The 16360-nt window shown below is 42.7% G+C and overlaps 1 protein-coding gene across 2 annotated transcripts in view; it reads left to right on the forward strand.

Moving 5' to 3' along the window:
- The window catches only part of LOC111245027 (uncharacterized), a 48442-nt gene extending 32250 nt beyond the window's left edge, over positions 1–16192 (forward strand). Inside the window, exons 2-7 of one of the 2 annotated variants that reach the window (XM_022792749.2) lie at positions 6857–7764; positions 8095–8264; positions 9067–9194; positions 10658–10978; positions 11283–11579; positions 11947–16192. In XM_022792749.2, the coding sequence (XP_022648484.1) occupies positions 6857–7764; positions 8095–8264; positions 9067–9194; positions 10658–10978; positions 11283–11579; positions 11947–12315 (2193 nt within the window). In that variant the 3' untranslated portion in view covers positions 12316–16192. The remainder of the gene's footprint in view (positions 1–6856; positions 7765–8094; positions 8265–9066; positions 9195–10657; positions 10979–11282; positions 11580–11946) is intronic. The other variant, XM_022792751.2, reaches the window with a different exon arrangement.
- Positions 16193–16360: the final 168 nt, after the last annotated feature.

The raw sequence follows: 16360 nt of genomic DNA on the forward strand, positions 1-16360 counted from the left end.
AAAGAACACCCGCTTGTAGCTGTTAGCCGTAGCGGCTGCTGTCGACGACGTCGGCGGCTCGAAGGGCAATTGCAGCGTCTGGCGTCTTTCATTCTTTCTTTCTTCCTTTTCCGCTATCATTCCCGCTTGTCCCTTCCCGGAAGTCCGCGACCTTTTTCTTCTTCTTTTCTTCTTTTCCTTTCTACTCCTTTTCGTCTTTCTCCTGTTGTTCCTTCTTTCTTCTCTGCTGTCGTCCTTCCTGTAACGGCGGTGGCGGCGGCCAGCGTCGTCCTTTTATCCCTTCATTTTCTCCACTTCTCTCTGTTCATCGGTACAGACGCCCGACCGCTTGCCCACCCGTTTGCGTGCCGCCTTACTCCTCACCAGCGCGACCATCATTACCACCTTCTGCAGTTCTCTACCCTAATACCCCTGTACCCGGGCTTCTGTATCCTACACCCTACACCTTCTATGATTTTTTTTGAGCAGCGCTGTCGGGCCCCGCCCCTATATATCTTGATACGCTGTTGTCCATGATGTTCTTGGAAGCCCATCGCTGTATTTCAATTTCTGGCCTTACATGAAAAAATAAAGCAAATGTAACAGGCGGCCATAGACAATTACGACACAAGTAACAAAACCGCTGTCTGTACGAAACAAAATTATGCTAGGAAGGAGGTGTATGAATCTTAAAAAGGAAGGATGACGACGTTAGGGATCTGTCACCCAAGCATGTCAAGTGAGTGCTGGATTTATTCGGCGGTGAGAGTTTGCCTGTGTAAGCTTGCGCATTTGTGTGCATACGTATGTCGGTATGCTGTGTTTCTTTTTCCCTTTTCCCAACGGCAATACTGTTACCTAACTCAATGCTCTCTACGATATCTCCTGGCTCGGCGCCGTCTCCTGCCTCGTGTCGTCTTGCCCCATTTTCCTACTTTCTAGCGAAGACCGGATAGAGCGGCGGTCGGTAGCAGAAATGAGAATAAAAAAGGGTAAAGGAAGAAAACAGCGGTAAACGGAAGCATCGGCGGGAAACTCCCTTTGGTTCCGTTATTGAGTTGACGGGCGTTGTCGACGGTGCCCACTTGCTTTATGGGAATAGAACAGGGCAAGAGTGGACGAGGAAGAGGGCGGAGGTAGGGAAAGCAGAAACAGCAGCGAAGAAGGAAGAAGAGTGGCAGGACGACAGGAAGCAGCTGGAAGAAAGGAGAACAGCCCAGCGGGAAGGCGTGAGTGGCGGGAGCGAATAGGAGACAGACAGACCGACAGAGAGGGAAGGGTCGTGGAGGAGAAGGAGAACAGAAGCACGGTCAGAGCCCCGACACATTGCGCCTTCGGCTCCCAGAGCAGCGCTTTCCCGCCTCTTAGAAAAAGAAACGAGTCCGAAGAGAAAACGGAAAAAAGACGCGATCAGATGCTTCCGAAAGGATAGGGACAAGTACAATCAGCGGATAGAAAAGGCAGGAGAAGGCGGCGAAGGACACGAAGCCGACACCTCTGCTGCTTTCCACAACAGAAAAAGAATGAGGAGGGGTTACCCACCGCCAGCTTCAAAGAGAGAGCGAATAGGAGCACGTGCGTCTCTGTGTATGTCTATATCCGTGTGTATTTGTACGTACTGTGCGGGTGACTGAAAAACAGGCAGTAGAAGACTATAAGCCACCGATAACGGCACAGCTAGCGGAAAACAGAAGATTAAAAAGAGAATATAAAAAAAAATATGAAGAGAGCCTGAGATAGTGGCAACGAAGAGACGAGAAAAAATACCCCCAGCCTCCCGCCTTCCGCCCCCGGTAGCACTTGTTTGATCGGTCAGCCAGCAAGCCAGTCTGCTAGCCTGTCTGTCGCTAGTAAGTTTCTTCGCCTAATAAAGGAACGGTGAGCGACAAACGGTAAGTGGATGTGCGGGCGCGTTGCCTCACACGATGGCAGAAATGCCTAGACGGGTAACCTCGCTCCATAAATAGGAACTGACAGAGGCTCGCTGACAGAAAGGAAAAATGAAATTCGAAAAAAAAAAGTAGCGAAGGCCACAAGGCCAAGGTCATGCGAGAAAGGAATAAGCTGAAGAAGCAGACTAGGAAGGACCGTAGAAGAGAAAATCAGACGGAAACAGAATGAAAAAGGGAACGAGTGAAAGAAAAGAGAAGGGGGCAAAAAAATGTGTCTAAGAAACAAAGATGGAGGTGGGCGAAATAGGGGAGGGTCAGGGGTGTAGGAGTTGTTGAGGTGGTGATTGTGGCGGCGACGGCGGCGGGGGTTGGACATTGCAAGAGAAAGAGCATGAAAAAAGCCGTAGTGCGCGGAAACAAGAAAAGAGAAAGGAGAACCCAAAGAGAGGCTAAAAGAGATAAATGTTACGTCACACTTCAGTTAGGTTGGGTCCGAAAAAGGACGAGACTGGCAGGAGACGGTAGACGACAGCCCCTGGTCAGATATCCCCATTTTCCCATTACACCCAGAATAGAAAACGCCCACTGTTTTTTGGTGAAAACAAGATTGAGTGGAGATAGCCCTGATACGCAACGAGAAATGTACGTTAGCTTCAGGGGCATCTTCAGTGGGGACCGTGGTTGTGTTGATTGATTTAGGTTGTGTAACCGTCCATTTCTTACAACTGCCGATCTAAATCAATATAATCGTTGGGGTTTAGCTATATGTCTCTATTATTTTTCAAGTGAAGCATGAAATCTAGGCTAAACAAGTTTATGAATGACTGGTAGTACAGCATAGATAGTGAAGCTCAGAAGGATAAAGAAGTCTGTTCTAATAACAAATTTTCGTTGTTGCTTTGCTGCTCGTATAACAATTTTGCTATTTCCCGTCAAGAAACTGAGACGCGGTGTGGCTGATTGCTTTTTCTAAATGTAACGTCACTTTTTTTTACGTTACCCAAGAAAAAAGCTCTCCTGGGCCGGTGAAATATTATGGGTCGAGATTGAAGTGCATTGAAGTGGACTTCAACAGTCAAAGTCCCTCCAAAGAAGTAGAAGCTGATTTTGTTTAAGGATTAAATAGCGAAGTGTTTCTGCCTAAACGGTTAGCAACTCATTTCGAAAAATAACGAAGTTTCTAAATGGTGGAGACCTAAAGCTAGAGAAGAATATTTTTGCTGTAGCAGGTACATATATTGAATTATACGTTGTTGCATGTGTCAATTTAGTAAGTTTCTAAAATTTGAAACATTTCTATTTTTTTAGTGTAATTTTAGGAGTACATTTTTATCTTGTGACTTTAATATAGAATAGTTGCAAACATATACGAATTGATACTGGAGTTATATTGCAATATTCACTTTTCAAATCTAAAAATGGTAAGCTCCTTCCTGAGCCACTCGGAGGATTCGAACAAATGGCTGAAAGGAACGAAGCGAATAACGGGGCTAAGTGTTAGACCTACTCGAGGGCTATAGGAGAGGGCAGCTTGTTCTAGCTGCGTCTAGCCAAGCATCCCTCGGGGTTGATAAACAGCATGTTGGCGCACATCTAGGATCAGAGACCAGGGGGCGAATAACTTGGTTCTTTGTCACGACCGTAGCGTTAGAGCGTTCCTTACCAATCCCATGGACGAACTGCTACTGGCGGCCCATGTGATTACCTCTCTGGTTACTCTATTCCCTCTATATATATATATATATAAAGCATAGAATCAATGGCTATTGAATAGAAACTAGGAGCCATCTAATGCTTTCCACCTGCAGTTACGTGGCCTCAAGCAACACACGGGTGTCACGCAGCATCTGTCAGTATTTCTTTACGTTTTTGCGACTTCTGATTGAAATCGTACTTCGTATATGGCAAGTCTGTCCGCTAAACTCCAAGTGCAGTTCTGAGATATATTAATCTTCTGGTATTTTGCTTTTCGTGGGAAGAGGTCTGAACAGATAGTTCTGTGTTAGGCCAATTTGAATTTGCTTTCATTTATGCCTAGTTATTAATATTTGTTTCTTGTCAGATAGGAGTTAGACGGATTTTATGAATTAAATAAACTTATTCCATATTAGAAATATAAACCTGTTGGCATAGTTAACGGTTAATTTAAAGTATACCGAAAAAGTATTCTGTAATCTGTAAAATTCTGGCTAAACGTATAGTTGCCAAAGTTTTCACTTTTGGCAATATATGATTTGGTGAACCGCCATATTCCCGCTTGCCCGTCCGTACGCTCTTTATCGTGCTTAGCATATTTAGGATTAAATAACTTAAGCGTCGAAGTCTAACTTGATTTAGGGTTTAACGCAGTAGTAATATGACGGCTGATAACTTCGACAAACTCAGAAATGCCCGAAATTAATTAGGATCATAGGAAGGACACTTTAAAAAACCCCATCGGAAGATTATGTCGACTTTTAGAACACAGCATCGTATTCGTTCTCCAATTGTGCTACTGTGTTTAGTCTTATTATTTAAGCTTAACTCAGCTGTTACAGACGTGTAAAAAATAGGAGTCGCGCCACTTTTCGACAATGGTCATTTTAAACTAATCATTTGCCAAACTCGAGCTAGCAATCCGAACCTTCTTAGCAGAAAAACGGGCTTATCCGTCCCATACTTTACGACATTCTTCGATTATACTTGACAGAGTCTCGAAAGGGCTAACTTGTATGACTTCTTTGCCCTTTTCACTCAGAAAAGAGTAGGTTATTTCTGCATAATAAGAGTCGTACATTGTTTTTGGCTACCCAACAAATCGTACTCCTACTACGGACTATTCATGTAATCATGGCAGGGCTGTCTGTGTTGATTCGGTCCCAAGGTCGCCTGTGGCAAAGCTGAATTTATTACTTGAGGACAGGAGACTGGGGCTTCAAATTTTCCTGCCTTACATGGCAGTGAATCGAAGACTAGGCGTTTATGTCACATTTTCTAGGCAAGCATACGAAACTCCTGTTTCCATTCGCATAGAGTCGTTCTAGCGTGCAAGCTCGATCGTCCCCATTGCGACATCACTATGACACGAGGGTAACATCCTAGTGGAAAATAGAATTGAATTATTATCACATACTGCTTATGTCATCTTCTGTTGTGTGTTGGAATTTATTGTAGCGGAAAAGAATAATACCACCTTGAAATATCATTAAGACAAATTTTCAGCTAATAATTATGGTGTAATGGATACTAAAAACATGTACCCCGCCGTAATGTGGTTGCTCCCTTACATTAGTATAGATAATATATTACCTAGTTACCTGCTTAAATAGAGGAGAATCAGCTACCGTGTTGGCAAACCAGCTAATATTGTGATAGATCTCTCCCTTTTATTACCACAAAAATATCAATATAATTATACATTTTTGGTTGGTGCATAATTAAAAAGTGTATAAAACTTTTTGATGATTGTCAATGTCGAATCTCCGATAACATTCTATCACTGACTCTTTGAGAGCGATAGACATGATTTAAAGGTTTATGTAGATTTCAGAAACGCTATAAAGAGGACGAGTAAGCTAGGTAGTTTGCTTTAAGAGTATCTGTGAATGAGGACCTGCCCCTTTATTAGGCCAAAACGTGCTCTTGGATAATGGCGCTGCTTTTTGCTGAGTTAAGAATAAGGCTACCGTTATGGAAACAGATTAGGTAGAAGCTGACTCGCCGATGAGGCCTTAGTGCGAAGAAAATGCGTACAAGTGAAAAGGAACCCATAATTACGCTAACTTTGGTTGGCGCTGTAGATCTGTAGCAGCTGAAATGAGTTAGTGGGCTGTAGGGGGAGGCTATCTTTAAGCTTGTCACTCTTTGACTGGTACAGTGTCCCTTTGCACCGAAATCTGCCAGTTCTGGTCGAATTCGGCTCGTGTTCGGGGATTAAGCCGCCTTAGCACGCAATTACCCGATAAATCAATTGTACATTATGACCTACAAATCCGCCCGCGATTACATTCGGTACGCAGACAACTACGAGGGGTACTGCGGGGGCACCGATGATGGCAGGCAATCGTAACTGGCAGATTGGTTTAACGCGGCCAGCCAGCCAGCCAGCCAGCTAGCCAGCCAGCAAGCGACAAGTGGGAAGGTCCAAGGATGTAAGTTAAGGGAAACTTCAAATTCAATATGGCAATCCTCGAAATGTCACTTTAATGAGTCGTGTACGTGAATCAGATGTTGAACGATTCAGCAAACAGAATATGCTAATAACCAGGACATTCATTAAAAGCATAACATGCAGAGTGGATCATTCTTTGTTTATTTTTCTGATGCAGATTTTTCCTGTCATTAGAAGTGGTGTCATCACATTTGGCATCACTGCTTGGCAGCGTCGTAGTGTTGCAATTCCAGAAAGGCTATTTATTTAATTAAAAAAATGGCAGTCGATGGAAAGCAATGAAGTGGCGATGGTTCAAATCTATTTAATAGTTTAACTTAAGTTTAGAAGAATTGTCACATTATGAGCGTAAGGGTTTTTAGAGAACTACCCATGCAGAGAAGTTTACAACTATAGTCGGTAGGTGGTAGAGAACTGATCATTTAAATATCGTTTGGAGCTTTTGAAGAAACTTTTAGGCAATATTAATTCTGTGTACCACATTCGCTATTCAATATTTGCATTAAGTGAGTGCAATACAGGACACCTAATAGGAGCATACCCTATGAGTCCTTACATAAAGTCAAACATTTTGTAAGCTTGTCTCCGACTCCGTTGTGTAAGTGTTTCACATCAATAACCACACATACAAAATGAATTGAACACAATTGCCAGAATGCAATAGTTAACAAATGTATATTAGCGTAACTAGTACAACACATTTAGAATTTTTATGAGCAAAACTTTATTGGCATTCCCTCGGTGGTAAATTTTTCAATAGTCAATAACAAAATGTAACATTTATTTTATAGTTAAAATCTGACTAACGTTTTTTGCTGAATTTTTACTGTTTCAGGTACTGGGAACCAACGACTTTAAGGCTTCCAATGGCTGGCTATACAAGTTCAAAGAGCGCCATGGATTCGTCATGAGCAGCAAAGCGGCACAGTCAAGCATGGGCCCGCCAAGCTCAGGCCCTCAGCAGCACCCTTCGCCTACAGGCGGCCATAACCCGCTTCCCCAACCACACGCTTCACTGAACCCGCATGTGGTGCCGCATAGTGCCCACCTAGCAACCCATTCTCACGGCCCCCACGGGGGCGCTACGGGTGCTTCGTCCTCCGCAATGGGTTTGGCCAGCTTAGGTTCATCTTCGATTAGTTCCCAGCACTCGCTTAGCTCGCATTCACCGCCTGGACACCCGCTTGCACCACTAGCTCCTCCCTCAATGGCGGCGAACCCTTGTCTGCCAGGCGAGTATCCCCCAGTGTCGACAAGTTCGATTTCCCATAGTGGCCATCCTAGCCACCATGCAGTTATGTCACAGCAAAGAGGTCCCTTGCCTCCACTCCACCAGCCACCGCTGTCCTCACTTGGGCATCCATCGTCTGCTGGACATCTGTCTTGTGGACAACTGGGAAGCGGTGACCTTGGGGGACAGATGCCCCCTCCAGCAATGCCGCCCTCCAGTGGTCACCCTCATACGCCTCGTGCAGATAGACTGACGCCACCGCCACCTCCGCCGCCTCCGCTTTCGTCACTGGGAATGGGTCAGATGCAAATGGTTTCCCCTGGAGTTGGGGTTGTGAACCAGAGTGTCATGCCAGTATTGTCAGCCCCTCCCCAGCAAGTTAGTCCACCCCCTCCTGTTGCTACTCCAGCCAAACCTTCGCCCGATTACGAGCTTGCCAATTACCACCGCGCCCTATTCGATTATGATCCCCAACGAATCTATACAGTCAGCGAGACCTGCCTTCTTTACAAGTGAGTTCGGCATTCATCAATCATGCCGTAATCAACTATTTTGTCGTTATTTTATCCATATTCCACCTCTAATTATATCAACGTATGAGCACCATGTACGTTTCTGAATATTCCTATTTCAATATGTAGAATATGATTAACTGCTGTCGGTTGTCGTTCCAAGTAACTTATTAAATACTTGGAGCAAGATAAGATTCCAATCTAATATACTCCAATAGATTTTATATATTCGTGTGGTATCATCTTTCTTGACTACGGAAGTTCCGTCCTTCTGTTTTCGTGCCGGCTATTCCTCTTTTCCGCCGTTTAATTGATGTATGTCTATTACAGTAAGCTGCCGAACGCGGAACGAGATACGCTATCTGATACCTTAAATGCTGATGCGCGCATCACGGTCCTATTGTGCTCCAACGCGAGCGGCACCCATAAACTTCGACCGCTTGTAATCAACTGTCGACGCGACGGAGAAGACTTCAACGAGGGCAGGGGCAAACTGCCTGGTTAGTCTAATGATGCTACTTGTGCATTGTTTCTTTTATTGAGCCGTTACTATATATATATATATATATATATATATATATATATATATATATGTATATATATGGGTTGTTATAGACGAATTCGGCGGAATAGCTTTTGAATTCGTTGATTTAGAGCAATTTTTTAACATGCGTTAGAGGGATCCTCAGTTTTTTTATACACTTATCCTACTAACCATTGGCGTTTCTCTATGACTTTTTTTTGCCTATGGCTTCTCGAAGTAAATATATATAATGGGGTATGCTTGTCGGCTGATTGTTTTTTATTTTCGTAACATCCTTGAAACGACTGTACAATTTACAAGCTTTGCTTTCGCTTAAGGCTTTTTTTCGTAATGTTTTCATTAATCTACATTAATCAACCGCAGCGTTATAACCTTCGAAAAATAAAAATTTGTTACGGCTAAAAGATATTTTTCCCTCTGAGTTCACTTTTCCCCGGAATAACAGGCTCAACCGGTCTTCGCTCACAAATTTTCAGAATTTTTCCGGTCTTCTAGAGGCTGGTGTATTTATTTATCTAGTCGAATTTCATATATATATATATATATATATATATATATATATATAATAATCGCAATTTATGCTGGTAAGTTGTACGATGCAATGATAAATAAGGATTAAAGAAGTTCCTCGTTCAAACTCAATGGCGGGGTGCCATGCATGGATTTATGAACATGTCCTTGCTGTTATTTGTTGATTTGCCTCTACTGTATGCATAATTTAATACTAATATATGTGAGCGTGTGCGTGTGTATTATAGTGTCGTATGCGTCGCAACGGTCATCGTTTCTTACCGGCAACATTTTTCAACAATGGATCTGGGAGTTAGAAAGGAGAGTCGAATATCCTTGTGTCCTTCTCCTAGACACTAGTCCAGCCCATGTAAGTGTACGTAGCCCTTCCCATTTTTGCTTTGTTTCTAGCGTTTTTTAGATTTATCATATTTTAATTAATTAAATAATCTATAGTTTAAACGATCCCGTTTGTTTTCCACGTGATAGACCAACGTAAAGATTTAAAAACCCTTCTGTTTTTGTTCGTTTTGCTTATCCCTGCCACCGCAATATAGCATCTGCCTCACTTGATCGATATGTACGTGATCTTAGTTTGTCTCCTCATATCTGCTAGGTAGGCTCTTATGTTTACCCCATTAGTGACCCTTAGTATTCCTTCTAAAGACACTCAATCAACAAGCGAATCTCTATTGTATATTATGGGAACCGTAACCTACTGTTTTCCTTACAGGGTTACATTTAAAATAAAACCTAAATAACCTAAATAATAATAATATTTGTTTACTGATCATATACATCATTGCTGATAAACGTTGCTGATGATATTCACTTTTGTAGAACAGCTACACGTCCACGTAAAAACATAAAAACCATGTCCATAGACATTCTGGACTATTATCCATTGTTACATCGAAAGTCCATTTCAAAGGCGGCAACGCCTTTGATCCGAAAGTCATCACAAATACATGTATTATAGCATTTGTACAGCTTTAATCAGCCCCTATGTTTCGAGTTTTACATCCGGTACCGTCGTTAGGCATTCATACGACGGCCGGTTCCCAGGACAAAACAAGTCTGTTCCTACTCGGGTTCACAACGAATCTCTAAGATTAACAAAAAGATACGTTACCCACCGAGCTATTACGGGTACTATCTACAGATTTTTATTGAAAAAAAAGCGCTTGTTTTAGGCTCCCATCGAAGGGCCCAATTTCATGGGTGTACTTTGCCTGCATGATCTGACTTTACGTATAACTAATTTCAAATCACAGTTTTGTAACACACAGTCACAGGGGAACAGCACAAGATCTTCATCAATGATTTGGAAATCGGCGAATGTATTCGATTGGCGTGAATTTAGAGAATTAATATTTCACCATGTTTTGAAGAATAAACAAATACATACAAAGATATTTAATCGCACAAGCTTTCAGAAAAATCCTAGTTGGGACTTAATGGCCTAATTCTTCCTGAAATCATTGGCGTTTACTGTTCATCAACCTAATTCTGATATCCTGCAAGTACAGTTGCAATGCCATGTAAGGTATGTGCGCCCTTACTGAGAAAAAGACCTGTCCAAACTCCAATAATTTGCTCCTAGATAAAAGGGCTTCCAGGGTGCGAGAGACTAACAAAGAGAGTAAAAAAACTCCGTTAGTTACTCCCAATGAGTTGCTTACAAGGGTATCAGCGCGAAAGTGCCGTAGTACGCATACAAGACCATATTCGCAATTGCTTTCGGGTTTCATAACGGATTAATTAATCTACTACGTTCAAGCCTGCTGTAATTTCTATTCCGTCGAAGTCCAACCTTGTACAAAATTGTTTCGTTTACAGGTAAGCGTACAAAGTGACAAAATAAAGCTACTTTTCCTACAGAACTCATTGCGTCAGCTGCAGCCACTCAATCAGGGAGCTGTGACCGAGTTTAAAGCGCGTTATAAGGCTGAAATGATTTCCCACGCGGACCAACAGGAGCAAAAAATCGCCAGAGAGCAGGGCAATCATCAGGGCAGCAGCAACTGTGCGATGCCAGCACTGCCAGCGCCCGATGCCCTTGTGCCCTTTTTGGACGCTCTGTATATCCTCAACGAAGCCTGGAACTCTCTTGCGAGGGAGACGCTACTCGAATCGTGGACTAAGTCACAGTTGCTCCCGGTAAGGCTAATGTAATATAATACGCATTGCGTAGACACTCGCATTTATTAAGTCTATTTTAAAATTCTAAGCATAGTGATTTTTTTAAGGTAGGCCGAAAGCGAACAGGCACCAATGAATTACTAGTAATTTTAACGTTTTTTTTTTCTTACGACATATATAAACATAAAATGTTTGAAGAACATTCTGTTGTTCTACTCTGATGTACAGTAATACTAAGGAGGCAAATATGCCCAAATTTGCAATGCAATGAATAGCAAATCACCGATTCAGCTGGATAATAACTCATTTTCTATCTATACAGGTTCGTATTTATTCTGGCAGACGAGATATTGAAGAGGAGGCCATTCATGAGTTAAGCCAATCCATCAAAGCCAGTCGCCTATGTTGTGTCCAAGGCGATAGAGGGGGAGGAAGTGACCGAAGCGGCACTTCTGGCGGTTCCGGAGGTTCGGCGGCCGCCAGTCCCGCTGAGGGGCTCGAACCAAGTCGACGCGAAGTTGAAGAATACCTGCATCTCGACGACACATTCCCAACATCGTACTCTTTCTCAGAGGAAGCCTTTGAAAGTTCAAGCGCAACACAAGGTTATTCCTCAGAGGTAAGTTCAATCAACTTCTGTGCTCATAAATTTATTTCGGTCCGTATTTTATAAGTGCCTGTTTGCTTTCTTTAAAATCCATTGAAAATATATTGTAAACCAGAAAAGAACAACGACAGGGAAAACACGACCTTGATTCGATTTTCCCTTTACATGCAAGTTTATGGGTGGTTTTATGGTTCAAATGGATGGATTTTGGACGCCTAACGGAATTACGAGTATAGGGAACATTAAGTGTAATTGTATTAAAGCGGTTTTGCAAGCAGTTTTTTGATCTATGAATCATACTGATAAAACACATTTATCCATTTCAAAAAGGTGTATGCTTAATTAAGTGGCGTATTTACTTGTACCGTGTTTATTCTAGGCTATGGATGCTGCTTTGATGCAATATTACCATTTGCGCCGGTCCCGTCAACTCACGCCGGATGAGATCCTCGCGATGCTCGACAAGATGGAGCAATTTTTCACGCATCAGGCGCTCATTAGCTCGACGGATATGCTCGCCATCCAGTCGCTCCGTTCCAAGACATACAAGATAGCGAGCAATTACTATCCGTCCCAAGCGTCAGCTGTGGCCTCAACGCCGCCCGTCGTAACGCCTCCCGCCCTGAGCTCTGGAGCCCATCTCAGTGCTCAGTATACTCCACCTGCTCTACTTACCGGAACGCCGTTGCTACCGCCGCCTGTACCAGTACCCCATCAGCAGTCACCCTTCCCCTCAACATCCTACTAAAATAGAAGGATAGATGAGAGTAATCCTAGGCCTACCAAGTGTTACGACGGCGAAGTTGGTACCGATTAAAGGAAATCAGGAATAAATTTCCTAACCCTGCACCCTAGATTTTGCCAGTACCTCGCATGCAGCAATAGTAAAGCAATTTATGGATGACTGCTCAAGAAGCAATGAACATCGAATGAGTTGAACGGTCCTACTGAAGTCAAATCTGTATGTTAGCATTTTTCCGGCTCAAGCTAATCAACCCAGTCCTATAAGCTGAAACGAGCACATTTCTCAGCACTCTTCTCCGTTGAACCGACTAGTTTCGTCGTCGTTTGAATCTACCGGCGGTTCTATCGACACAGGACGCCGTATAAAGAATTAAACCAATATACTACAAACACTACAATAAGTAGGTACAATATTTATCGCAGGAACAGACGCCCTTGTCGTATTGACATGCGATTTCCTGAATTTCTGACCTTCGTACTTGACTGTGATAATTAGAACCCTTGTATCATTTTACGGTTCGATCGAGAACAGTGCACGCCACCTCCGAAAAGCCAACTGTTGAAACACACCCAGCATATCCCCTCTTAGCGCTATTTAAGCAATGATATCTAAATGCAGATACAATAAAAGGAAACATATCAACGCAAGAGGGTTTGATAAGCAACGATGACGCCAACCTAAATAAACAAACATTATTATAGGGAAAACTGTGCCGACTTGAAAGAACCAATTAAATTGAAGACGCATATCCTATGCAGTATCTATGCATTTCACCGAGCTCGGCAGTAGAAATCCTGCTCTGAGGATTCTTCCGAGCTGGCAACATACGTAGCTCATAATTCACCTAGCAAAGGCATTCTACGCCACCGATGGTACAAGTCTTCCGCTCCCGAGCCTGCTTTATCGGCATAGGGACGGATCTTAAGCAATATCTCAGCAGCCGTCGTCAGGTATCACCTAGGAAGTGGTGTGAGCCTATCTAGAGCTTAACCGACGCTGCGCACAGCTATCTTCGGAGACCGGTTTTCTGCAGTTCATTCAACAAAATGCCATATATCTAAACTAGTTCAAGAACGAACAGCTGCGTCTCAACGAATTTTCTCAGCGACAGTGTGTGTGTATGTCTCTCTTTTGTTTGTTTTTTTTTTTTTTTTTTCGGTTGATCACGATACATTCTGTCGTTGCATCCGCCATTACGCCACCGCTGTATAAAGCCGTGTCACGAAATATGTATCGTGAAGTAAAGCGAGGAAATTGCACTATACAGTTACAATGTAACCAGAAGTGGCAATATGTAACCTTATAATTGTGCCTCATTTATAGGGTACCGTCCCGCCTATGTTCATGATCACACCAACGCCCCCATTGATTAATCTCTTCCCCCATTTGGTCGTTGCAGTAGTTTCAAGCTTCGGTAGAGCTCTATTCACACGTCGTGAGTCTGTCAGTGACCTATTTTGATAGAGATGTGTACTACTATTAACTAGAAGAGTAAGGAACAATACGAATAATATCATAATTGCCTACCTAGTGGCGCGGTTCCATACCCAGTAGGAAATGGTTGCAGTCAAGTAGTAACGCCTAACACAGTTGGTTGCTGGTGCAATTTTCTCAGTAACTGTATTCGACGAAAGCCAGAGGAAACGGTTGAAAAAGAGAGGCACGCAGTCTCATTCTATACCACTTAATGAACCAGCCACGACTGCAACCGCGATGACGCTCGCCATTATTGAACTGTATAATAGCAGGACCGTGCCAGGCAAGAATAATAAGGATTAACAAACAAGCATCGTAGATAGAACAGCAACCGCTAGATAGACTAACAATAACAGCAAAAAATAAAGGTGACTCATGGTGGATAGCTAGTAATAGTTCTTCTAGTTATTTAGTCCGCTTCCGGGTGACAGGGTAGGAAGACTAAACGAGCGCGTCCAATGGTCTGGGTACGTGCGTCCTCAGACCTTTGACTGGATATTAGAAGGATCAAACGCCAAACTGTTGTACATCGAACGACGACAGCCATTAATTAAGAAAAAAAAAAGAACATGTAACAATAGAGAACGTTAGTCGATGTCGTACAATGTTGGTCATATTCCTTATGGGTAAGAATGATATGACGATTGGATTACGTAAAACGAATCACTGACAACACTGCACTTAGGCCCCTCAAGGCCAGCAAAGCAATAGAATACAGCGTATATATATACATATATATATATATATGGTAATGGTAATGGTGAGAATGATGATGGTAAAAAACGAGGCACGACGAAAAAGGGTCACTCTGTTGGCGTTGCGGCCATCGACACATGTGGTATAGTGTATGTGCTATTCTATTTATAATAGTACATCGTAGTAGTGACATAATACTGATGACGACGATGATGACGATGATGATGATGATGATGATGATGATGATGATGACGCTGATGCTGATGCTGATGATGAGGGTGGTGATGGTGATGGAGATGGAGATGGTGATGGTGATGGTGATGGTGATGGTGATGGTGTGCTATTCGTTAATCCGTTTGGCGTTCGTAGCATGATCAGACCTTGGCAGGTAGTATCACGCGTAATCTGTCTGTGTTGCTGGCTAATTACTGTGTCACTTAGAAGTCCTAAACAAACGAAAAGCTGAAAAAGTACAGAGAACGTAATAGTTTCGGTGGTAACAATAATCACTTTTCTTACCATTATAAATAATAACGGGTCCTCTAGGCCGCGAACGTCGAGTTGATGATAACAAAAATGACGATAGTTATATCATTACGCAATAGGAATACGATAGCTCGGCGTATTGGTCACTGAGGGTATCCTATGCAACGATTCTCGGCCTATGTAGGTTAGGTTGGAATCGTTGGTCCTCCGCGTTTTTGCCCAGCGGTATTATTGCTGGGGTGTGAGGAACCAACGAATTAAACTGAACGACAGACAAAAATTCATACATATCATTATACCAATATTGATAAAGAGAAACGTTCACGTACGAAAGAGACTGTAGTAGTTCAGCCTAAGCTGGATAGCTTCGTCGTCGACGCGCGCGAACAAACGAAGGAAAACACTTCGCTGGCAACGCCATATATTTCATAAATTATCATAAATACTATGTAGCCGCCAAACACAGAAAGAAAGATAGACAGATTTCGCCTCTAATAGCAAACACAAGGAATGAGGAAAAACTATTATGACTATTATTATTGCTATATATATATATATATATATATATACCTCAGCATACGTATCTAGTACCTTGTTGCGAAGTCCGACGTGGTCCAGACATCGTCATGACACGTTCAGGCCGCCATGCAATGTTAATATTGTGGTTAATACCAATGTTAGTAGTGAGTGAAGAATAATAATAGTGCATAAGTAATAATAATAGTAACAGTTATTATAGTAATAATGACGAGAGATTATCTAAAATAAAGGAAGGACAGAACGTTGGGAATAGGGTGAACATGTCGAACAGGAGAAGACGATCGTTGCAAAAGGCCTTCGGGAAAAGCGTCTACAAAAGCAGCGTACAATTGTTCGTAAACGTTTTACCACCGGCGCGTTGCCTGACCGCAGCAATAACCCACAAAGTAGAGACCAGCCGCCCTCTTAAACGACGGCAAAGACAAGAAAACCGCCAATATCGACAGTAACAGTAATAAAAATTATATTAAATAACGACAAAATGAAGGAACAGTACGAACAAATATTAACGACAGGTTGAACTAACAGGCAGATAGATCGATTGGATGCGGGTCGCCTCGCCACAAAGCGCCCAAAGGTTGCACGCGACCAACCCATCTCAATCGCAGCACGCTAACCAGCTGACAGGTTATTATCATTATTATAAAAATGGCATGCCGAGGACGATGATCGAGTGATGTAAACGAGCGTTACCTCAATGTTTCCTCGAGAAAACGAACAAAACACTAAAAAATATGCGAACGAGATAGACTAATACTAAAAAGGCTAAATCACGAAGAACTCGGCGCGTTCGAATATCGTCGAGATAAGTCAGCTAGCAATGATTGCAACAACAGAGGATGGGAACGGG

Source organism: Varroa destructor, unplaced genomic scaffold (genome assembly GCF_002443255.2).
Source record: "Varroa destructor unplaced genomic scaffold, Vdes_3.0 BEIS01000002.1, whole genome shotgun sequence".
NCBI lineage: Eukaryota > Metazoa > Arthropoda > Arachnida > Mesostigmata > Varroidae > Varroa > Varroa destructor.